General features: G+C 45.7%; 2 protein-coding genes across 3 annotated transcripts in view; one reads left to right on the top strand and one right to left on the bottom strand.

The window, feature by feature from the left end:
• EPB41 (erythrocyte membrane protein band 4.1) overlaps nucleotides 1-25,052 on the bottom strand; it is a 403,184-nt gene that overhangs the window by 251,749 nt on the left and 126,383 nt on the right. The window lies entirely within an intron of this gene.
• Nucleotides 3,213-7,240, top strand: TMEM200B (transmembrane protein 200B). 2 transcript variants are annotated; one of them, XM_063444466.1, is made up of 2 exons: nucleotides 3,213-3,381; nucleotides 6,098-7,240. In XM_063444466.1, exon 2 carries the CDS (start codon nucleotides 6,112-6,114, stop codon nucleotides 6,922-6,924), a length of 813 nt encoding a protein of 270 aa, XP_063300536.1. In that variant the 5' UTR covers nucleotides 3,213-3,381; nucleotides 6,098-6,111; the 3' UTR covers nucleotides 6,925-7,240. The 2 variants fall into 2 exon arrangements, with proteins under 2 accessions (XP_063300536.1, XP_063300537.1); XM_063444467.1 differs by having other exon boundaries at nucleotides 3,216-3,303.

Here is a 25,052-nt window from a genome sequence, read left to right as displayed (position 1 = left end):
ACATACACACATACAAAGACATACATACAAACAGACAGGCACACATACATACACACAGACAGGCACACCTACATACAGACAGACACATACATAAATACAAACAAAGACACATACAAGCAGGCACACACACACACAAAGACACATACATACAGACAGGCACACATACAGGCACACATACAAGACACATACATACAAACAGACAGGCACACATACACACAAAGACACATACATAGAAACAGACAGACACACATACACACACACAAGACACACATACATACAAAGACACATACAGACAGGCACACACACACACATACAGACATATACATACAAACAAACACACACACAAAATGTTTTAGTCACCCTCCTGTTTCCTACCTTTAAGGTGCAGGAGGGTGACTGGGGTCCAGTGGTGGCTCAGGTTGATGGGAGTCAGAGTTCCCACTCTGACTCCCTCTCCTTCCTCCCGCACGGTCTGTGTGATAGCTGGGAGGAGTGACGTGTGGTCACTTCCTCCCAGCAGTGATGATGTCATCACAGGGGGCCCAGTCGCGCTCTTAAAGCTCCCAGCGCTGACCGGGCCCCCTTACAATCCATATCCATCGGGTGGCCCTGACAGCATGGGCCACCCGATGGACCCCTTGGAGGGCGGCCCCGGCGGTTTGCCGGGCGGGCCGGGGCTGCAAAAGATGGCGGCGAGTACCTGGTTGCGGGGGTCCGCAGGGCGGCCAGGCCCCATGGAGTGACGGGCCCAGTCGCAGCTGCGACTGCGGTATGTACGCCGCTGGCTGAAGGTATTCCATGACAATTTGACCGCTGGGCATGCGGGTATTAATAAAACTGTGTCTGCAGTTTTCAGGTCATTTTGGTGGGAGTCATTCAGGAGGGATATTAAAGATTATGTAGAAGCCTGCTCTGTCTGTGCAGTTTAAAAGGTTCCTCATAAACTTCCGTGTGGATTGTTACAGTCACTTCCTATACCCAGTATTTATCGATGGATTTCATTGTTTAACTGCCTAGTTCCAATGGGTATACTACCCTCCTCATGGTAGTTGACCGTTTTTCCAAAATGGCACACTTTACTACACTTAAATTGCCATCGTCTCAGGACCTGGTGCACATATTTATACGCGATATTATCAGGCTACATGGTATTCCTCAAAATATTATGTCTGACAGGGGTTCCCAATTTATGTCACGGTTATGGAGGGCATTCAATAAACAGTTGGGTATTGAATTATCGTTTTCCTCTGCTGACCATCCCCAAACTAATGGTATGGCTGAGAGAGCTAACCAATCATTTGAGCTGTATTTACGTTGCTTCATGAATAGTACACAGTCTAACTGGGCTGAATTATTGCCCTGGGCCAAATTTGCAAGGAATAACTCTGGGCATAGTCCGTTTTTTTTCAAGACGGGTCATCATCCTGCTGTTCTACCTGCTGTGTTTTCTGATACGGCTATCCCTACTCTGGATGATCACTGTTGTGGAAATGAAATATTATCCTGATTTCTTTAAACTAGTAAAATGTCTATTTACTTCATATAGTTCTCAATCAGCATTTATCGTTTTATATGATTTACCTAAAAATGGCCGCTAGGGCCAGGGAGTTTCCCTTAGTCATCGAATAACACCCTCACTAACAAGATGGCGCTGGAATCTGGGGGAGACCCGCAAGATGCACATCACACCCGGTAGGACGAGCAATAAATCAACCACTTAACCCCTAAGCAATTATTGATGTATAAATCAATGTTATCTCTGACAATGCCTATGATGTAATTTTGCTTTATAAGGGGCATACCACCCCCTTCTAATAAACATTCCTCAAGTTCTTCATTAACCTGAAACTTGTGTCTGGTGGGAATTACTTCAGGGAGCGTGCACGCACTGTTTCTTTAATTTGGCCAGGGGCAGATACACAAAATAATCAATTTATTGATTGATTTCCATTTCAATCACCTTACCTCTATTCGTGATACCTGGACCAAGGTTCACTCCGCTCTTGAAACTGCAGCTGCTCGCTTTAAGTTTCATGCGGATAAACGGCGGAGTGCCAATCCAGTTTACCAGGTGGGTGATCGGGTTTGGTTATCCTCACATAACATCAGGTTGAAGGTTCCCAGCATGAAGTTTGCTCCGAGGTTCCTTGGTCCTTTTCGTGTGGTTAGGAGAATCAACCCTGTTTCTTATTCTCTGGCCCTTCCAGCGTCCTTACGTATACCTAATACTTTTCATGTGTCTTTGCTCAAACCGCTTGTTTGCAATCGGTACATTTGTTCCCGATTGTTCCCCCTCCTCCTTTGGTTGTTTCTGGACAGGAGTAGTACGAAGTCTCCTCCATCATTGATTCCAGGTTTTCTCGTGGTTCCTTACAGTATTTGGTTTATTGGAGGAGGTATGGGCCTACTGACCGTTCTTTTCGGTTTCGGCTTCCGATATCCATGCTGAACGTAAAATTTGTTCTTTTCACGCCAAGTTTCCTCTCAAACCTGGCCCTGCCCGCCTGGTGGGCGGTATTCAGGTGGGGAGTAATGTCACGTATTCATCCGCACATAAAAAATTTGGTTAATGGCATTTACTTTCCAAGCAACATTACCGTCCTGACAGGAAAAGTTGTGCCAAGCAACATTACCGTCCTGACAGGAAAAGTTGTGCCGAGCAACATTACTGTCCTGACAGGAAAAGTTTTGCCAAGCAGCAATCATGCACTTGGAAACCTGGTAATTACTTTTGGGGTCAAAGGCTTAAACAGAATTCTCCTCTTGCTCATTACCCTGTCGTGGTTTCATGCCAATGGTTATCTGAGAGTGCGTTTCTGATCTTGATTTTCTGGTATTTGACTTTGGCTATGTTTTGACTTCCCTGAGATCTGGTATCCTTGACTTTTGGATTTCTCTCATCTTTGTGTCTGATTCTGTGTCCCTGACCTCGGCAAGTATTTTGACTATTCTTGGAGACGTTAAGTCCGGCCATTCTAAGGTCCGGTTATACGTTATCCTTAGTCCTAGGTGTGACACATTACTGCGTGCTGGATCAACTTGTAATCCTGACACATCTAAACCTTCCAAGCAGATATCATACAGTCCAGTGCTGTCTCTTTAACACAGCCCTCCTCCCACCTTCCACATATCCAGCCTCCTCCCAGCTTCAGAAACTATGCATATGACCCCAAATTTACAAGTGCTGGGAGGGGTGGTATGAGAAGAGATTGGTTAATAGTTTATGTGCAACAGTTTTGCAGACAAAGCAGAAGAAGTAATGAGGATCCAATGCCTTTCACAGAGGGGAAACCTAGCTAAAAGGTAGTCAGCATCCTACAGAGAGGAGAGAAGCAGGACACGCTACTATTAACCACTTTCATACTACTTATGTAGGCAGAGGTATGTGCTCCGTTTATTATACAGATTCATATACAAGCATGAATGTTATAGTCATAAAATATAAGATCCATGGATTATAGATGTTTAATTGACTGCATCTATTAGGAGTTAAAACACCAGGCTAGTTAATGCATGATCACTGCTATCCAAATCCAAAAACAGCAGCACATTGCCCTGCACTTCAATCTACTAGTAAACGGTCTATTAATCAGAGAAGTCCATAACATTTGAACAGACTTCATACATAGGGGAAATACTGGAGTAGTGATATTTATAGGAGAATGATGTGACGGCAGATGGCAGTAAGATGGTATGGTGTCATTACCATCAAAATATTATGTGTCAAAATACCCCAGCTGGGGGAAACAATGACATTTTTAGTGAGTAAACCCTCTATTAATACCTAGATCAAACAAGTAGTGGTTCGACATGATAAATATGATATCACAACTCCAGGGTATGTTCTATACCAGGGGTGCCCAAAAGGTAGATCCCCAGATGTTTGCATGCCTTTAGAATGACAAAGCATCATGGAAGCTGTAGTTTTAAAACACTTGAAAATCTACCTTTTGGGCACCCCGTCCTATACGAACTCATTGAATTCACTGGCACACGTTTGGTTTGTGTGCACAGCATTGAGTCAATGAAGCACTCCATTAAGCATATTATTATAATATCTATGTATTTCTTTTCTGCAGCTAATACAGTTTTCTGATTAATTTGATATATTTAGGATTTATCTGTGATTGTATACTCTCCCTCCTCCCCACACTAAGGCCTAGTCCTGTGAATTCTTCATAAAATGCCATATAAGGCCCTGCCCTGGTATATTTCTGGACAACACTGACCTGTGGGAAAATAGATCTGTGGGAAAATGTTGTGCCCAAGGATGAACTGGTTAATGGGAGACAGGGTTTTATTAAGTGTCTTATCTTTCATAGTAACTTCGAGTAGGTTTATAATAACGGGCGCTTGTGCAGCACCCAGATAATGAAGAAGAGGCCACTTTGTATAATGGTGCTGGGTATCTATTCACCACACTAAATAATGACATGGAATAGTTTATACATTGACGACCAACTCTGCTTTAGGATACAGCAAGTTCAAATCTTGGAATTTATAACAAAGCAGGTTACAGTACTTTAATAGTATAAACAACTGTATATAGTGGCATTGAGATTAACGACTGCTTATTATGTACAAATTAATATTGAACAGAGTTTATTACACAGTGAAATACAATATAATTAAGTGTTCTCAATAGCGGTACCATTTCTGCAGAACAAAGCTAAGCATTATCATTCAGCATTCTGATGCACACAATGTATATACTGACAGTACACCACACTGTAGTCTATATATGTATATTTGACATCCTGTCCTTTGTAACACTTAGTGGGATTTAAACGCATTATCTCCAGTCTGATTCTTAGGCTCAACCAAGACAACGACAAAATCCCATTGTATAGAACTATTTAGCAGTAAAATAAAATATAGTTAACACAAGCTAGATTGAAACACTGCACATCCAGACTAATTCACACTTGTGTGCCTGGGGCTAGTTTCACCACTGGCAAATAACATGGGCAGCCCAGAACTCTATTCTGGGCTATCTAATCTAATTTATGTGCATATTTTACGTCTGATATCAGCATAAGTCTTGCATGTTCCTTCCCTTCAGCCCTCCCACCTCCCAATCCCATTGTTTAAATGTTTTATAGTAGATATGTGCAATTAGTTTCGGGCCAAATTTTTCGGCAATTCGGATGCTTCCGATTGCCTGAATTTTCGTACTGCCGAATTTCAGAAGTGCTGAACCGAATTTCTGAAGTGCCGAATTTCTGAAGTGCCGAAGTGCCTCGGATTTCTGAAAAGTGACAAAACAGGAGAGGGAGGGAAAATTAACCCTAGCCCTAAACCCACCCCTAAACCTAATCTAAAGGTTAGGGGTAGGGTTAGGTTTGTGGAGTTAGAGTTATGGTTAGGGTAGGGTTAGGAATAGAGTTAGGGAACTGCCGAAGTCCCGAATTTCGGACGTGCCAAACTAAACCAAAGTGCCGAAGTTGCGGACTGAACAGAATTTCCGAAGTCCCGAATTTTGGAAGACCGAACCAATTTTTTGGCCCATGCACATCCCTATTTTACAGCCTCCCCCCTCAATCCATCTCCCAGTCCTCTTGCCGGCTCAGAGCGCATGCACATGGACTCTGATTTGGCTAAATATAAGTATAAAAAGTGAAAAACAACAACAAATGGTATTGAGTGAAAAACAATATAATTTACTAATGCAATTTCTGATTATTATAGTACAGCATTCATAAATACTGATCAGCTTCAGTTAATTATGAACAGACTCTTATTTAAAAATACTGATTTCTAAACACATTTAGTGTAATCCAACTTTTCTGAATATATATATTTGGGCATTAAGCCAAAACACTGCACATCCAGACTCCTACCACCATGACCACTTCAAAATGCATAATTGGTCATGGTTGCAGGAGCAACCCTTGTTGGAGTATTATTGCTGTTGAGCTTTATATACATTTAGGCACACCAACAATATGGAGCTCTGAGAAAAGAGTGATATTAGCACAGAAAAGAGGAACAGAGGGATTTGGTCCCAAAATAGGTGAGGTATGTATAACTAAAAAAGAGTTGTAATGAGAATGGGCAAAGTGTTAAGACTTACTCATGTTGATTTCTTCCCCTTCAGGTCTCCTTCAAATAATGAAGCGCATTTCCAGACATCATCTGGATGTGCACCAGTTTCCATGTCTTTTGTGGCTGTTTCGAAGATGTCGCCCTCCTTCTACAGGTCCTGATGCTCTTCCTAAAGGGAAACTACGCTTTCGCTCCAAGCCAGGTGCCTTTGTATTCCTGGGGATATTTCTTGTCCTAGTAGGGCTAACAGTGGCTGTGTTTGGCTACTGGTCCCACAAACCTGATGGTCCATCTCCCTCAGCCCCACCACAACCACCTCCAAAACCATATGCAGAGAGGCTGAAGCTCATTGGCCCAGTCATTATGGGGGTAGGATTGTTTTTATTTATATGTGCTAATACGCTTCTCTATGAAAACCGGGACACAGAGACAAGGCAACTTCTTCAAAACCTGGTTGCTACTCAGGGGCCCAATCACGGGGTAGAAATTCCATCACAGAATACCTGGGGTGAAAGTTCAGGGGAATTAGATAACAGGCGGAACATATTAATAAGAGCACAGTTACTCTGTCCTCCAATTAATGATCTATCTGGTTCCCTGGTGAGCATCCACTCGGACCCATGCATTTCCTCTTTACCCCAGGGGGCAGACACATGGATTCTCAAGGAAGAAGCAGTAGAGAGAGGTTTTAGCTCTGACATGAAGCTAAATATGGTACAGAAGGGATCTCTGGAGGTTCCACACAGAGGAACAAAGTGTAGGAGTTGGCCAAGGATGGAGAGAGCTGAAAATGGGTACATAAAGCTGGATAATGCCACCGAGACAGAATTAGATGAGACAACTGAAAGCAGCCAAGAGACTGTGCCTGAGACAACATAATCTAGAACTACAGAATATGTTTTGCTCCATCTGAATATTACAAAGATAACATAAAGTGACGTGACTTGGGTTCTTATTTGTCGGCCACATGGCACAGACACAAAACATTTATGGGATACAAAGTTTGCTCATCTCATCACTGGGTTACACAGTGGCACTAAAAAGCAGACAGCTGTATCATCTGATTGGACAGGAATGAACTATGTCGTAGGAGATGCATTTGACCTCTAAACCATAATATTTTAAGATTTATTTTTTTTGTCAACCAGGTCAGCATATAAGCTTAAATGGATTACAATAAATGGAAGCATCATAATCATTTGCAAATCATGATTTAAAAAATATTAATAAAATGTAATTCTTTATTTTTGTTTGTATTGACATAAATTTACAGGCATTTGTCAGGTAACAGAATTCAACATACAACTTGAACAGTTTGCGAACATCTGCCGTATATAACCATTAGTTGGGTGCAACTCAATCTTGTAGTACATGAGTGTGCAGTAGTCGTACCTAGTTGTACATGCCTATTGTGTGCGTCTTGTATCCGTCTCTATGTTTGCTTTATGACCATCAACACCATTTTTGTTAAATCGAAGTTGTGAAGAAAAAGAAATTAGCAAGGGGGATGGAGGTATCTAGCACAGTTACTATACCATGACCTGTACGTCCCCACCAGAGCTACTGAGTACAGGATCCACGTCCTACATTATATGATGCTGTGTCTGGGCTCTATATCTGCGTGTTTTCCAGTTGGGTATCCCTTTGGTTACGAGTCTGGCCTTGAGCCTCCTATGTATCCTATGGTGGGTTCTCGTATTCGCTCTCTCCTTTAGTGGAGAGCAACTGGTAGGCCCTATAGGTGTTTCGTCTTGTGGTTCAATCTTTATTACATGCCAGCTCTTCCCCGGAAGAATAGAGTGGAGAAGAAAGGAAGGACAGTATGGATAGATAAGACTGGGACAGAAAGAAGGGGGATGGGGTGTGGTAGAGGGCATTCAATAAGTAGGTTAAGTAGTTTGCATGCCTGGTCGTGCTCGTGCCTAGCTTCCCAGGGTATAGTTTTCCCATGGTTCCCATATCTTCTGGAAATGTTTTGAGGTGCCTCTAATCCTAGCTGTTAGATCACCATTTAAGTGAACCTCTTTAATCCTATTTATCACTTCTGCTATGGATGGTGTGCCTTGCTTGAGCCATTCCGAGGCCACTGCTCTTCTTGCTGCTAATGTAATTTTGTGTATAAGCTTTTGTTCGCACCTGGTCCATGCATCTATGGACCTGCTTAATAAATATAGCCATGGATCTAAGTCAGGGGCTCTTGAAAAAACCTGTGTCAGCAGGGCCTTTATCCGGTTCCAAAATGTAGCCATCTGTGGGCATTCCCACCACATGTGGATATACGTCCCCCTCAAACCACAGCCCCTCCAACACACATCCGTTGGAGTTTTTGTCATTTGATTTAGTTTGACCGGAGTAGTATACCAACGAAGCATTGTTTTAACTAATTGTTCCTGGAGGGTGACACACACAGAAGAGGTGTGATTAGGCAAATCATTTTTATCTCAGAAAAAGTTGTGCTCCCTTTTGCCTAGGGCACTGTGGGATCTTAATCCTTCTCTGCCCTGCATGCTCAATTTGCACCTGGTAATGACACTGCCACAGGTGGAATTACATCTCCAAAGCACCTTCAGATATCTATATATGTAAACTGAAACTAGCACCATGACCACTTCATATCACTGATGTGGTTATGATGCTTAGAGTAAGCCTATAATTTATACATTGTGCTAATAAAATAGCAATACAACTCCCCAACAGTCTCAAGCCTAATAAAGCTTCAGTGCATTATTAATTACATGAGCGCATTTCTGCTAAAGGACAGTGCATTTTGGAAGTGTGATATATCCTCGTTGAGCATACCTTCCACCAATTCCATGAGTCCTGGTCAGCCCTTTCCATCCCAGTATCATACTTTCCAATGATTTTTTTTTTTTTTTTTACAATCTTTATTTTGGATTTTTTTTTTTTTTTTTTTATTCTTTATTTTTGTTGTGCAAGTTTCAACCTTAATTCTCTTGATCTCCAACAGTTGTCAGCTGACATTGATTCACAACTGCTGTCCATCCCTTCCCTCTCCTGTCCTTCACTGGCCATCTCCATATATAACTCTACTCTTACATCTGCCTTGAACACTGCAGCGCCACTCCAAACAAGCACCTAGAGGAGGACCCGCCCCCAACCATGGCATACTAAATCAACGCGCTACCTGCAAAGATGCTCCCGTTGTGCTGAACGCTCCTGGAGGAAGACTCGTACCCAATCAGACTTTCTCCATTATAGATTCATATTGTGTTCATACAGTGCAGCCCTTGCCAAACAGTCCTATTTTTCCTCTCTCATTAGTTCATGTTCCCGCAACCCCAGGCGTCTCTTTGACACCTTTAATTCTCTTCTTTGCCCTGCTGTGGCCACCCCCAAAACTAACCTTACTTCTGATAACTTTGCATGTTACTTCACTGACAAGATTGAACAGCTAAGGAAAGAATTCTCCCCTCCTTGCCTTTCTGTTTCTCAATCACACATAGATTATGCCTTTCCTACCCTTCAGACATTCTCCCCAGCTACTGACCAAGAGGTGGCTGCTCTTCTTTGCTCCTCTCGCCCCACCACTTGCCCGCTCGATCCTGTCCCATCTCACCTTATCAGATCTCTCTCCACTTGTCTTGTGCCTTCTCTAACACACATCTTCAACTGCTCGCTCTCTTCTGGCATCGTCCCTGCTGACCTTAAACATGCCACTGTAGTACCTATACTAAAAAAACCATCCCTTGACCCATCCACCCTCTCTAACTACCGTCCCATATCCCTGCTCCCTTTTTCCTCAAAGCTTCTGGAAAGACTTGTCTTTACCCGTGTGTCTCATTTCCTCAATTCCAACTCTCTCCTTGACCCCCTTCAATCTGGCTTCCGCCCTCTCCACTCTACAGAGACTGCCCTTATCAAAGTCACTAACGACCTAATCGCAGCTAAATCCAAAGGCCACTACTCCATACTAATTCTTCTTGACCTCTCAGCGGCCTTTGACACCGTTGATCATGCTCTCCTTCTTCAAACTCTTCAATCGCTTGGTCTCTGTGACTCTGTCCTCTCGTGGTTTTCCTCTTATCTCTCCCAACGCTCATTCAGTGTCTCCTTTTCTAATGATACCTCCTCCCCTCGCCCTGTCTCGGTTGGAGTCCCCCAAGGCTCCGTCCTTGGTCCCCTTCTATTTTCTCTTTATACTGCCTCTCTTGGCAAACTTATTACCTCTTTTGGATTCCACTACCACCTGTACGCTGATGACACCCAGCTATATCTCTCCTCCCCGGACCTCTCCCCTGCCGTCCTGCAACGTGTCACTGCTTGCCTTTCTTCCATCTCTGACTGGATGTCCTCCCGCTTTCTGAAACTCACTCTCTCAAAAACTGAGCTCCTTGTCTTTCCTCCTCCTAATACTGATCCTCCTCTTTCGCTCTCCCTTCAAGTTTGTGGTACCAACATCAGTCCATCCTTGCAAGCGCGCTGTCTTGGCGTCATACTTGACTCTGGTCTCACCTTTGAGCCTCACATCCAGCATGTTGCCAAATCCTGTAGATTCCATCTTAAAAACATAGCCCGCATCTGCCCCTTTCTTGCACCAGATACTACCAAGGAGCTTGTCCATGCTCTAGTAATTTCCCGCATGGATTACTGTAACCCTCTCCTGATTGGTCTTCCCAAAAGCCGTACTGCACCCCTACAGTCCGTAATGAACGCTGCTGCTAGACTGATTTTCCTCTCTAGTTGTTTCTCTCACACCTCACCCCTCTGCCAGTCCTTACATTGGCTTCCTGTATGCTATAGGAGTCAATTCAAGGTACTAACTCACACCTATAAAGCACTGAACAACTCTAGCCCCTCTTATATCTCCTCACAGATCCATAGGTATGTCCCTTCTCGGTCTCTCCGCTCTGCCCGTGACCACCTCCTGTCCGTTGTCTGCACTCGTACGGCCAACTCGCGCTTGCAGGACTTCTCGCGGGCGGCTCCCTTCCTATGGAATAGCCTGCCTACCGCCATCAGACTCTCCCCTAGTCTTGCATCTTTTAAGAAGTGCCTTAAAACCCATCTCTTTAGGAAAGCTTATGGCCTCCAAGACTAACCAATACCTCACATACCTGTCTCTTGCCCTCTCCTAAAGGGCAGTCCACCTTAATTGATTGGAAATTCCTGTCCTAATGTGTTTTACACCCCACCTCCTATAGAATGTAAGCTCGATCGAGCAGGGTCCTCTTCAACCTATTGTTCCTGTAAGTTTATTTGTAATTGTCCTATTTATAGTTAAATCCCCTCTCATAATATTGTAAAGCGCTACGGAATCTGTTGGCGCTATATAAATTGCAATAATAATAATAATAACAGCAAGCCTGTGTTGCCACAACAGCAGTCACAAGCATAACATCATCGTACATTTTCAAACATGGCAAGTAGGAGAACTGCACAATTTTATAATTTGATAATTTGAAGCAGAAAAGGTCGGCATTGCATAGTGTTTAAAATATATCACATAAGAACTTGGTCCAGGTATGCTTAGATTCAGTACTGACTTTTTAACGTTAGAAAGAAACAGGTGATGGTCGCTATACTGAACAAAAACATTGCAAAGTATGGGCGATTAAAAAGTTAGAGTGTAGTGTTACCCTGCTAGCCAGTTCAACCACCAAAAGCTATGTAACTTTGCTTGCTGAATTTGAGGACACAGCTATGTGAGTGATAGGGCTGTGAGGGATACTGGGTAGGAATAATGGGCTATTTGGAACATTCATCCCATACCCATAGCATATCTATAGTTAAGTAGCTAGACTGCATGTGCAAGCTTAAATAGTAGTTATGCTTTGGACTAGTGTATATTGCATAGTATTTTAAAACAAGTATAGAGTATAAGTATAAAACAAGATGTCAGGCTATAACAGAATAAACCACCATGTCTTTATGAAAGGTATATGCTATTCTCAGAGCATATAAATGGGCAAGACATGATGGGTGTTAGAAAGTGAACTTAGGCTACTTTAATATGACCCAAGATGTGTGTTACCACTGGAATGGTATTCGGAGAGAGTACAGTTTTAAATGGGCTGTGGTGGAGGTCCTTGAGCCCCGTTCAAACGGATAGTCCTTGTGATTCTTAGCCGGAGCAAGAGTTCATACCTTTGTTGAGGCGAAAAAGGAAAAACATCCCGGTGAGCAGTCCCGAGCTCAGAGTCCCGGTTCAAGTGGTGGCTGCCGCATAGGGTTCCGCAGGTCTTTGCCGCGGCACAAATTCTGGTGCGCTGGCCGAGTTCTTCCCAAAGCCGCAGCTTGTGGGACCCCTCTGCGCCGTTGCAGCTTCCAGGGTTGTCAGTGGGAGGTTTAGCTTCTCCAAAGCCCCTGCGGCATCTTGAAGCACAGGGCCACTTGCGCCCTCTATGCACAGTATCCGGCCAGGTCCCCAGCGGTATCGGATCTGTTGCTGCTGTAGGAGGGAGGTGACCTGCCGGAGGGACCTTATCCAGGACAGTGTACCACTCGATAAATCCGCATAGAAAGAGAGGGACGTTTCTTCAAAGGTATATGCTGACAGGCCCTTGATGGCGTTGAGTACTGCCCTTTTGTCTCTTGCTGTTTGAAAGCGGAGGATTACATCCCCAGTGGCCGTTGGTGGTGCTGTAATCGGCTTTGGAATGCGAAAGATCCTATCCAGCGTGATCGTTTTTGCCACTTTTGGGGTCAGAAGCGCGGTTAGCAGTCGCCTGGCGTAGTGAGGGAGCTCTGCCTCTGGTGTGGAGTCCGCAACCCCCTCTTAGCTTCAGGTTATTTTGGCGTCTCCTATCTTCTTGTGTGGCCAACTGCTGTTCATGGAGTGTCGCTTGCTTTTTCAGATCGCAGACTGCCGCTTGCAGTTCTGCAATTTGGCTTGCGTGGTCTCTGGAGGCGCTTTCCACCGTTCCCAGCCGGGCGCACAGGCCTTTCAGGTCTTTCCTGATTGTTGCCACCTCCGTTGAAATTTTCTCGTGGTGGGAGGCCATAAGTACCGTGATAGCCTCCATGGTTACCGGCGTGTGGGTTGACGTGGGTGGTCGAGGTCTCTCAGGCAGTGGTGGTAAGGTTGTCGGTATGAGGCTCCCTTCTCCTTCGTCGGATGTCTCATCCGAGAAGTCTGTACATCCCCCATGCAGGGACTCCATTGTTGCACTCGCGGCCTCGTGGGCCTGCCTCCACATGTCCCGATGTTCATACCCTGACGGGGCTTGTCGGGCTTTTGTTTTTTCGTTTTTCTGCCCATTTTTGTCAGGTGTGTCTAAGGGCACTTTGGGGGTCAGTTGGGCCGGGTTGGGCTCCAATATTGGCAGAATTGAGCAGTTTTAGTCGGGAGCTCCTCGGCCATGCGACTCTCCGTGTCAGTAGCTAGACTCCGCCTCGCCTTGGATTTTCATTTTTGTTTGACAAGACAATGTTGTACATTTATGAGAAAGTGAAATAGAAGAGTTTACATACAGATATTAAGTGAACCAGTAGCATAACATATCAACTTCCCATACTTATGCTATTGCTCATGAGTTAAGTGGTTTTTGGGTTCAACCTTGTGCACTGCGGATGCTGATTCCTATTCCTCTTCAGCCACTTACCTGAATCCAGCGCTGGGTCAGGCTTCACCGACGCTCCTCCCCCGCAAACTTCAGCTGTCGGGGAGAACTAATGCGCATGCGTCCAGCATCAGATAGCGGACCAAAGGTCTGTTTGGATTCCGGTAGCCCTCTAGTGGCTGTCTGGTAGACAGCCACAAAGGGCAGACTTAGAGCTGCAAAGTAAACATTACAGTTTCTCTGGAACTGCAATGTTTTACATTGCAGCACTAAGTGCAATAGGGACCTGGCACACAGACCACTTCAATTAGCTGAAGTGGTCTGGGTGTCCTTTTAACTACAGTGTCCTTTTAACATCATCTGGTCTGTCGGTCAGGGCTTATGAATTTCACCTCTCTAGCGTCATGCAAACCGATTGTTGCAGCAGCTGTCCGGGAGGTGAAGATGCTGGATGTGGAGGTCTTGGGCTGGTGTGGTTACACGTGGTCTGCAGTTGTGAAGTCAGTTGGATGTACTGCCAAATTCTCTGAAACGCCTTTGGAGACTGCTTATGGTAGAGAAATTAACTTTCAATTCAAGGGAACAACTCTGGTCAGCATGCCAATCGCAGGCTCCCTCAAAACTTGCGACTTCTGTGGAATTGTGCTGTGTGATAAAACTGCACATTTTAGAGTGGCCTTTTATTGTGGCCAGCCTAAGGCACACCTGTGCAATAATCATGCTGTCTAATCAGCATCTTGATAAGCCACACCTGTGAGGTGGATGGATTATCTTGTCTCACCAACACAGATTTAGACAGATTTGTGAACAATATTTGAGAGAAATAGGCCTTTTGTGTACATAGAAAGTCTTCGATCTCTGAGTTCAGCTCATGAAAAATATGGGCAAAAACAAAAGTATTGCGTTTATAATTTTGTTCAGTGTGCATACATATACACAGCATAGGGAAACACATATAAAGAACATCTAGGATAATATATGACACTGTTTTCTTATCTGTAACTTTATTCTTTGGTAAATGATTTTTTGAAAGCTTTTTTGCCCAATCAAAATTTTCATTTCTGTTTGCAATGACCCCTTCACAACAGCACTTATGTATACACGACTGCCAGGCTGTGCAACCATACCCCGCAGTCGTGTATAAACGTTTAGCATCATTGCAAATTCATTTTGTTTGCAAATTAAGCCATAACTACAATCCGAGAGCTCACAACACAGCGCCATAGGGAGCAGCAATAAGCCTTTGAACAATGAATATAGAGACTAGCTCTCTGTATCCAGCACGGCAAATCCGCCCTTCAATATATCTACAGCTCCTTATACACACACACACAACCACTATTTATTTTTAGTGGGGGTCTCATGTTTTAGTTTCGCCTAAGGCCTCTCAAAGTCTAGAGTCAGGGCCGGCCCATCCATAGGAAGGTTTGGGGCAATTGTCCCAGGCGGCACTTGGACAGTAGCAGCTTTTTGCTAGAAGGGGGCAAGTGCACAGGCACAATGAGGTGGGGGCACCGCGTGGGCCAATATCTGTGACCATGACCCAAGGTTCAGCAATGAAGAGTAGGCACCTGCTTACCCAACAGGGCAGGTGCCTACTCTGCCTATATATAACGTGCCCTGGGGTAGAGGGAAGCAGCCGGCAGTGAGGGAGCTCTCTAACCTGTGAGGTTCTTCCTGCTACCTAAGCTTCCTCACGCACCCTCTGTGATAATGCCGGGCACCAGAATGTGACGAGGGAGGAGAAAAGAGCAGGAATAACATCACAGCAACTGGACCCCAGGGAAAAGACTCCTAAAGGTAGGGAGGCCTGATGGCCTAAAGATAGTCTGTAAGTGAGAGTTTCTGTCTGTCAGTGAGAGTGTGTGTCTGTTAGTGACTGTGTCTGTCAGTATGTGTTTGTCTGTCAATATGTGTGTGTCTGTCTGTCTGTCTGTGAGTGTGTGTGTGTTTAGGTACTGGTTGCCCTTCAGTCGTATGGGAAACCTTGTGACCCAGGCCGTGCTGGTCTTGTTGTGGCTGGCCCCGCCTATTTGGCTGAGCTCATCAGTCTTGATGATCTTAGCCAAGGCAATGCTTCCCCATAGGAAAGCATTGGGAGTCTATTGCCCATGCGTGGAAATCTCCATTCGAGTTTAATTGAATCAATGCATCTCTATGGGGAATGTTCAGCATCTCCATGCAGAGCGTGGAGACACTGGATGAAGTGTTGGACACTGCAGCACTTGATATGCACACGGCAGCACTGGACTAGGAAGCACCTCTAGTGGCCGTCTGAGTAACTGCCACTGGAGGTGTCCTTAGACTGTAATGTAAACATTGCCTTCTCTCTGAAAGGCAGTGTTTACATTAAAAACCCTGCAGAAACAGGTTATAGACAACAGTACCGCTACATTAAGCTATAATGGATCTGGTGACTAGAGTGTCTGTTTAAACCAGGGAAGCCAAATATTTTGGAACTACAGCCCCCAGACTGGCAAAGCATAATGGGATTTGTAGGTCTGCCATATTGACATTTGGCCTCCCTCCCTTGGCTTTAAAACAGTTCCATACATACAACAAGTACAGTTTCCACTTGGAAACACTTGACTTGCCATCCACATGGAGTGAATTAACTCATTATTGAGTTTTATTTTAGTTTTTATTATTTTTGATCTCACACAATAGTCGTCAACTTGGTCCCTACCGCCCACTAGTGGGCGCTTCAGGCTTTAAGGTGAGCGGTGGTGGGTTCTGCGTAAAATACGCGGTGGACCGAGATGCGTAGGCTGGCAAGGAAGATCTTTTTATCTCACCTGCAGGCCCATGCAGAGCCAGCCTTGTTTTGAGCCCTCTCGGGCCAGTGAGGAGATCAAACATCTTCCTCACCGGACCGCTGGCACTTAGTTCCAGCAGAGGGAATGAAAGGGCTTGGTAGGCTATGTGTTCCTCCTGCGAGTAGGCTGGTCAGAGCGTTGCCGTGCGTTACACTGGCAACGCTCCGATACAGGAGGACAGGAGAGTTAGCCTGCAGCCAGAAGAGCTACAGGCTAAATTGAAAGTGTCACCATTGACTCTCCTGTCCTCCAGTGCCCAGCATTATGTGCCCCCTCCCTGACAAATGTAAGAAGAAGGGAGGGGGAGACATTGAGCTGAATTTGCACATCTCACACACCTACACACAACATAGACCCTATGCACCCTTCACACTGCCTGCTCACACACACACTGCCCCCTCACACACACAGCATCCCTCACACACTGACACACACACAGAAAAAAATAGAATAGAAAAAAAGGAAAAAAAAGTTAAGTACATATTTAAAAAAAATAAATAAATTGCACTCGTGCTAAACAATCAAGCTACTGTGGCACCGGTGGGTGGTAAGGTAATTTTACCATCAACAAAGATACAAAAGTGGGCAGTAGGTATTAAAAGGTTGACTACCCGTGATCTAACATAATGGATATAGGCGTGTTTTTTTTTTGGGGGGGGGGGGGGGGGAGAAGGCAGCATTTCATCCTTGGACCCAGGCAGCACAAAGTCTTGGACCGGCCCTGTCTAGAGTCGACACTGTTCCAGGTTATTTAGCTCAGCTAAACTCAAGAGGCAGCAATTGCTCAAACTTCTCATTGAGCTGCATTTGAAAGTCTGTGATTAGACAGCCACGAAAAGTCTGGTCTGGGGAAGGATAGGATAGCTTGCAAAGCCAGCTAGCAAGAGATCTGCGGCTTTTGCAACATGTTTCATTATTCATTTGGCGTACATCTGCTAAGTTGTAATTTATTTTTGGGACAGTGGATTGTCCCTTTAACATTTTGGTGTACAGATCATGTCCCTGCAAACTCACTGCTCAATTATCTGCCATTTATGAGTTAAATCACTGTGGCTGTGACTCACGAAGCCTCCATGATAAAAAAAAAAAAAAGTTACATTTTTAATAACATTTTATAGCACAAATGATTTACTTTAGAAACTCCTATTTTATGTTCTGATAATTTAATTTTGAAGCATATATATGTGATTCTAATTTTATGCCCACATTGCAGACTTGGAGTATGTTTCCAGAGTTAAGTATCTATGGAAAAGGTGAAGCAAATAATAACAGGTTGTGGCTTATTGTAGCTGAGTTGGATAATTTTTCCAGATCAGCAATTTTTGCCTCAATATTTCCCTTTTGATGTAATTTGTGTAGAAGTTAAAGCTGGTTTTAAAACAGATCTAAAAGGCTCGGAATAGCATGGAAAAGTCTCTAGTTATTAACAATATTGTAGTACAATTCTATCAAATTGCTGCAACATGTGCCAAATGACAATTGTGTAAAATGTATTTTTTCTCCCTTGTGATATAATTTACTGTTAAAGTAGCTAGATGTTTTATAAAATGTATAAAAAGCATACTAAATGTGAAAATCATGCTCCTGCAGAACAGATATGTACAAATGTAATAATTGCATACTTTGCAGGAGTGAGCTACACACCCATTGGTAGCTGTGGATTAGAAATGCACAGAATGGGCGCCATCTGGGGGAGGGAAAGAATCGGATCCAGATGTGTGAGGCCTTTACTTCCCCACTCCGCCCCAGGGATCACTTTCAGCACAACTATGAAAAGCCAACTCTGGTTAACTGTATCACTACTGAACTCCTACTCAACGCAGAAGGAAACAACTTGGGGGGATGGGATGCTTTCATAATAATCCCAGCCTCACTTAGGGAGCATACATTAAACAAGCTATTTTTGACAAAATTATATATTATGACGTGATCACACACACACACACACACACACACACCTTTACACCTATGCTCTGGCCAAAATTCATACTCTAAAACGTGCAAACCACAATTACCCCCCGAGTAATAAGAGCTCAAGAACGCCCCTCCTGGTGCAAGGATTTTTGTCTGCAAAGGCGTAGATGCTTTGCTCGGACAACCACCATCTTTAAAAAAAAAAAAAAAAACAACAGAGCACATTTAATGGCATATGTATATTTAAACAAATGGAGGTCATTTAGTTGCTCCAATGGCCATTGAAGGGAATGCCCACCTGCCAACTTCAAGGCAGAACCCCCTAAGCGGGTCCTATTACGGGATAATAAGTATATAGGGGTGTATATAAAAAATACTAATTTCTGTCTCATTCGAGATATCTTTGCCAGAAGCTCAAGGAAGCAAGGTGAAGGGTCAGTGTAGGACCCTCTTAGGGGGTTCTGCCTTGATTTTGGCAGTTGGGCATTCCCTCCGATGGCCATTGGAGTAACTAAATGACCTCCATTTGTTTAAATATACATAGGGATTAAGGAGAGTGCAGTAACTTTTTTTTTTCTTTGGTTTTTACTATATATATTGGGCAGGGGCGGACTGACCGGTCGGGCACTTCGGACGTGGTCCGAGGGCCCGGCCGGGAAGGGGGCCCGCCATCAGGGGGCCCGGCCGCCCCTTTAAATGCTGCAGCCGCCTGAGCGCTAACTTAAGAGCCTCAGGCGGCTGCAGCTTCTCACCTCCCCTGTAGCGTGGCCGAGCTGCACTCCGGTCCGCGGTGCCCGGCCGGAGTGATAGGAAGGTGTACACTGAGTGTGCACCTCCCTGTCAGTCCGGCCGGGTACAGGAAACAGAATCTGTGTGCACCTTCCTATCACTCCGGATCAGAATCAGTGTGTGATCCGGATCACTCCGGATCAGAATCAGTGTGCACCTTCCTATCACTCCGGCCGGGCACCGCGGACCGGAGTGCAGCTCGGCCACGCTACAGGGGAGGGGGTAAGAACAAAGAGGGGGGGGGGGTAAGAACAAAGAGGAAGGGGGGGTAAGAACAAAGAGGAGGGGGGGTAAGAACAAAGAGGAGGGGGTGGGGTAAGAACAAAGAGGAGGGGGGTAAGAACAAAGAGGAGGGGGGTAAGAACAAAGGGGGGTAAGAACAAAGGGGGGTAAGAACAAAGAGGGGGGTAAGAACAAAGAGGGGGGGTAAGAACAAAGAGAGAGGGGGGGTGGTAAGAACAAAGAGGGGGGGTGGTAAGAACAAAGAGGGAGGGTGGGTGGTAAGAACAAAGAGGGGGGTAAGAACAAAGGGGTGGTAAGAACAAAGAGGGGGGGTAAGAACAAAGAGGGGGGGTAAGAACAAAGAGGGATGGGGGTAAGAACAAAGAGGGGAGGGGGGGGTAAGAACAGAGAGGGCTGGGGGGGTAAGAAGAAGGAGGGGGGTAAGAAGAGGGAAGGGGTAAGAAGAAAGAGGGGGGTAAGAAGAAAGGGGGGGTAAGAAGAGAAAGGGAGGGGGTAAGAAGAAAGAGGGAGGGGGTAAGAAGAAAGAGGGAGGGGGGTAAGAAGAAAGAGGGAGGGGGTAAGAAGAAAGAGGGAGGGGGTAAGAAGAAAGAGGGAGGGGGGTAAGAAGAAAGAGGGAGGGGGTAAGAAGAAAGAGGGAGGGGGGTAAGAAGAAAGAGGGAGGGGGTAAGAAGAGAAAGGGAGGGGTGGTAAGAAGATAAAGGGAGGGGGGTAAGAAGAGAAAGGGGGGTAAGAAGAGAGAGGGAGGGGGTAAGAAGAGAGGGGGTAAGAAGAGAAAGCGAGGGGGTAAGAAGAGAAAGCGAGGGGGTAAGAAGAGAGAGGGAGGGGGGTAAGAAGAAAGAGGGAGGGGGTAAGAAGAAAGAGGGAGGGGGGTAAGAAGAAAGAGGGAGGGGGTAAGAAGAGAAAGGGAGGGGGGTAAGAAGAGAAAGGGAGGGGGGTAAGAAGAGAAAGGGAGGGGGGGTAAGAAGAGAAAGGGAGGGGGGTAAGAAGAGAAAGGGAGGGGGGTAAGAAGAGAAAGGGAGGGGGGTAAGAAGAGAAAGGGAGGGGGGGTAAGAAGAGAGAGGGAGGGGGGTAAGAAGAGAGGGGGTAAGAAGAGAAAGCGAGGGGGTAAGAAGAGAGAGGGAGGGGGGTAAGAAGAAAGAGGGAGGGGGTAAGAAGAAAGGGAGGGGGGGTAAGAAGAGAAAGGGAGGGGGGTAAGAAGAGAAAGGGAGGGGGGTAAGAAGAGAAAGGGAGGGGGGGTAAGAAGAGAGAGGGAGGGGGGTAAGAAGAGAGGGGGTAAGAAGAGAAAGCGAGGGGGTAAGAAGAGAGAGGGAGGGGGGTAAGAAGAGAGAGGGAGGGGGGTAAGAAGAGAGGAGGGGGGAGTAAGAAGAGAGGAGGGGTAAGAAGAGGGGGAGGGGGGAGTAAGAAGGGGGGGAGTAAAAAGAGGAAGGGGGAGTAAGAAGAGGGGGGAGGGGGTAAGAAGAGGGGGTAGGGGGTAAGAAGAGGGGGTAGGGGTAAGAAGAGGGGGGAGTAAGAAGAGGTGGGAGTAAGAAGAGGGGGAGGGGGGAGTAAGAAGGGGGGAGTAAAAAGAGGAAGGGGGAGTAAGAAGAGGGGGGAGGGGGTAAGAAGAGGGGGTAGGGGGTAAGAAGAGGGGGGAGTAAGAAGAGGTGGGAGTAAGAAGAGGGGGAGGGGGAGGGGGGAGTAAAAAGAGGGGAAGAGTAAGAAGGGGGAGTAAGAAGGGGGAGTAAGAAGAGGGGAAGAGTAGGAAGGGGGAGTAAAAAGAGGGGGAGGGGGGAGTAAGAAGAGGGGGAGAGTAAGAAGGGGGTAAGAAGAGAGTGAGGGGGGAGTAAGAAGGGGGTATGAAGAGGGGGAGGGGGGAGTAAGAAGAGGGCAATTGCCCCCTCCCCTGTCCGCAGGCACCATGCGGGCAGGGGAGGGAGGAAGAGAGGACCCGGGAGCTCAGTCTTCAGCTCCTCTGGGTCCTTCTTGCGCGAGCACAGATCGTTGCCGCGGTTACCACGGCAACGTTACGGCTCTTGCGAGAGTAAACTCTAGCCCTGGAGCTATGGGCTAGAGTTCACTCTCAACACTGTGACCACCAGGTGTTCCTGGTGGTCACAGTGGTGAGAGTGAACTCTAGCCCCATAAACACACTGGCCCCACACACCATACACATTCACACACTGCCCCCATACACCCACACACACCATACACATTCACACACTGCCCCCATACACCCACACACACCATACACATTTACACACATTGCCTCACGCACACACACACATACACTGCCCACCCATACACACACAGCCCCCCATACTAACATTGCCACACACATACACAGCCTCCTCATACACACATTGCCCCACACACTCTTCACATTCACACACTACACCCCCTCACACACACTGAACCTTTCACACACACACTGCACCCCTTACACATTGCACCACTGCTCCTATACCCTACTACAGCCTCATATCCCAGCAGACCCCAGGTAAGTTGTCAAACTGTTCTTAAACGGTTTGACTACTTACTCTGAAAGGGGGGCCCAGCCCTCCTGGCACCATAACGACTACACAGAGCAGTAGTGGTTATTGTGCATGGATTATTTCTTTAAATAATCTACAAGTGCCCCAGTAGCCAGCCAGCCCACAGGCCGGCCAGCCAGCCAGCCAGCCCACAGGCCGGCCAGCCAGCCCACAGGCCACCAGTTAGGCTTACAGCCAGCAAGTCCACAGCCTGCCAACCACAGCCAGCAAGCCACAGCCTGCCAGCCAGCAAGCCACAGCCAGCAAGCCACAGCCAGCAAGCCAACAGCCTGCCAGCCGCAGCCAGCAAGCCCACAGCCTGCCGGCAGTAGCCAGCAAGCCCACAGCCTGCCAGCAAGCCCACAGCCTGCCAGCTGCAGCCAGTAAGCCCACAGCCTTCCAGCAAGCCCACAGACTGCCACCCAGCAACAGTAATTAAGGTAAGAGGAGCCAACTTGGCCTAGGTATCAGCAAGTTATGTTGTGTTGCTATATTGTGAATAGGAACCAGAGTGTTGGAGAGACCCCCCTCCAGGCCCCATTAGACTCCATTGTAGTCTCTAATGGGACCTGGAGGAAATTCTTTCTGACACACTCTCTAAAGCAGTGTTTCCCAACCCAGTCCTCAAGGCACACCTACCAGTCCAGGATTTAAGGATTACCCAGTTTTGTCTAAGGTGTTTTTTCATTTTTTTCTAAAAACACCTTAGACAAAACTGGGTAATCCTTAAATCCTGGACTGGTAGGTGTGCCTTGAGGACTGGGTTGGGAAACACTGCTCTAAAGGACACTGAGATAGCCTCTGCTAGAATGCTCACCCCCTCCATGGCCCATTAGCCCTCAATTGTAGTCTCTACTGGGGCCTGGAGGCGACTGTTTCCAGCAGGGACACTGAGATGGCCTCTGTTAGAAAGACCCCCTTCCAAGCCTATTAGACTCCATTGTAGTCTCTAATAGGGCCTGGAGGGGATTCTTTCTAACACACTCTCTAAAGGACACTAAGATAGCCTCTGCTAGAAAGACCCCCCTCCATGGCCCATTAGCCCTCAATTGTAGTCTCTACTGCACTTTTGTTCCTTGTGTCTAAAGATTGTGTAGGGTGTAGCTGGAGGCGGTGCATGGAGGCGGGACATGGGTGGCGCTTGCTGCGGAGTATGGGTGAGGCCTGTAAGGGGGCCCTTGATTTATTTTGCCCGGGGGCCCTGAGGGTTCTCAGTCCGCCCCTGATATTGGGGCTGATGTGTACTGTGGTCGTTGCTGCCACCCAGGAATGATGGGAGTGAGCGCAGGACTTATCTTTTTGTATTTGTATTCACATTTAATGGCATGCTTGCACTGGGGGTGGTCTTGTAAAGAGTGTTGTGCATGTGGCTGCCTGTGGTGATATATGTGCTTGGAGGCTGCTTGCGGAATTGTTTGTAGAGGAGACTGTTTCTGGTGTAGTATGTGTATAAAGGGATGTGTTTGTTGTGTACTATGTATGTATGTGTATGTATATCTAAGTACTGTAAAGATTGTGTTTGTGTTTAGGGGCTGTAGAGTGTGTTTGTATTGTGTTTGTATGTGTATTGGGTCTTTAGAGTGTGAATGTTTAACAGAACCCAGGTAAAATTTGTAAAGCTGTTCTTAAAATACTTACTCTAGAAGGGAACCAGGGTACTCCTGGCACCATAAGGAGGCGGTTAGGGTGCTTGGATTGTTCCTTTAAAAAGCTGCTCGTGTGTTGGGTGATAGCATGTATATTGTGTGTGTTTGGGGAGACTGTGTTTTGTTTAGGTGTAGAGTGGCCTGAAAAGTGTATGGCTGGCTGTGTGTGTGTTGTCTAGATGTAGAGTGGCTTTAACCCCTTAAGGACCAAACTTTTGGAATAAAAGGGAATCTTGACATGTCACACATGCCATGTGTCCTTAAGGGGTTAAGTGTTGTAACTATTGTAGTGTAGTAAAGAAGCTGTGTGTGATGTGAGTTGTGGCTCTGCATGTGTTTGAGGTGACACAGTGTATGTGTATGCATGTGTGCTGACTGTGTGTTTAGGTGTATGGTGGTTGTTCATGATGTGTGGTAGCTGTTCATGATGTGCGTTGCTGAGCATGTGTACAGTTAGGTATGTGTGTTAATAGCTGTGAGTGGCTGTTTATGGGTACCTGTGGCTGGTGTGTGTTGTTGTGGGTAGGTAGCTGGGAGTGATGTGTATGGCTTTGTGTGTAGCTGTGAGTGATGTATGAGAGGCTGTGTCTGTTTCAGCCACCCACAATTTACAATATATGAAATAAAAATTACATTTTTTGCACCTCCCTGCTTACCTTAGGTAGGAGGCACATTTCCCTATTCAAACAATAAAAGTTAGGAAAAGTGCTAACAAATCAACTATAAATGAGTATACAACAGGCTGCATACACTGCAGAGAACAAAACAGTACAGAATACAAAAACAGGTTGTGCCAAAATTGAAAAGTCCAATAAGACCACAAATGCTTGGGATATTCATGGTTGGAGACCATCCTGACTTCAGATAATTTGAGGTATATGCAATAAAACAGAAAATAACTGATGATAGTGCAGGGTATGTAGTGCTAAGTGCAGGACACACAACACAAAAGTATCTGGTATAGCATTCCCATTTGATAGAACTATAAAACCAGCTCTGAGTAAAACAGTATACAAGCTGTACAAACCCCACTGATGGAGTCAGCTTCTCAGCATATAAATGGATATATAAAGAAATCAAAGGCAAACAATAGTGACAGATTTAAAAAATGTAACAAAGATAAAAGTAGTCTACTCACATTAATTATTGTGGCTTGGGTGGTATAATCCCCACCAAGGATATAATGTTGGGTAGATCCTCCATGGGATGATCCTCACCAGGGTATTCCTTACTGGTAAGTACTTAACAGTATTGACGTGCCAGGAAGAATACAAAAAATAAAAGAACTGAAAGTAATAAAAAAGTGTAATAAATGGTCAGACACATATTACAAATTTAATGTCAATGTGGCAAAAGTAAACTCGCCACTGGTTTTTGGAGGGACCTGCTTGCCAGCCTCTTGCCCCAGGACTATGGCTCAGATATTAGACCTTGGTTGAGAAAGAAGGCTTTGTTAGTGCCTTTTCCCCTCTATGGTTTGGTATATGGGGCTTATCGAACAGATTAGACTATTGCTGTTCGTATACTGAATGAACTGTCGAACGGACCGACTACCCAGAACAGTCGTGT

Source organism: Pelobates fuscus, chromosome 1 (genome assembly GCF_036172605.1).
Source record: "Pelobates fuscus isolate aPelFus1 chromosome 1, aPelFus1.pri, whole genome shotgun sequence".
Classification (NCBI taxonomy): Eukaryota; Metazoa; Chordata; class Amphibia; order Anura; family Pelobatidae; genus Pelobates; species Pelobates fuscus.
This window is presented reverse-complemented; position numbering and strand designations above follow the sequence as displayed.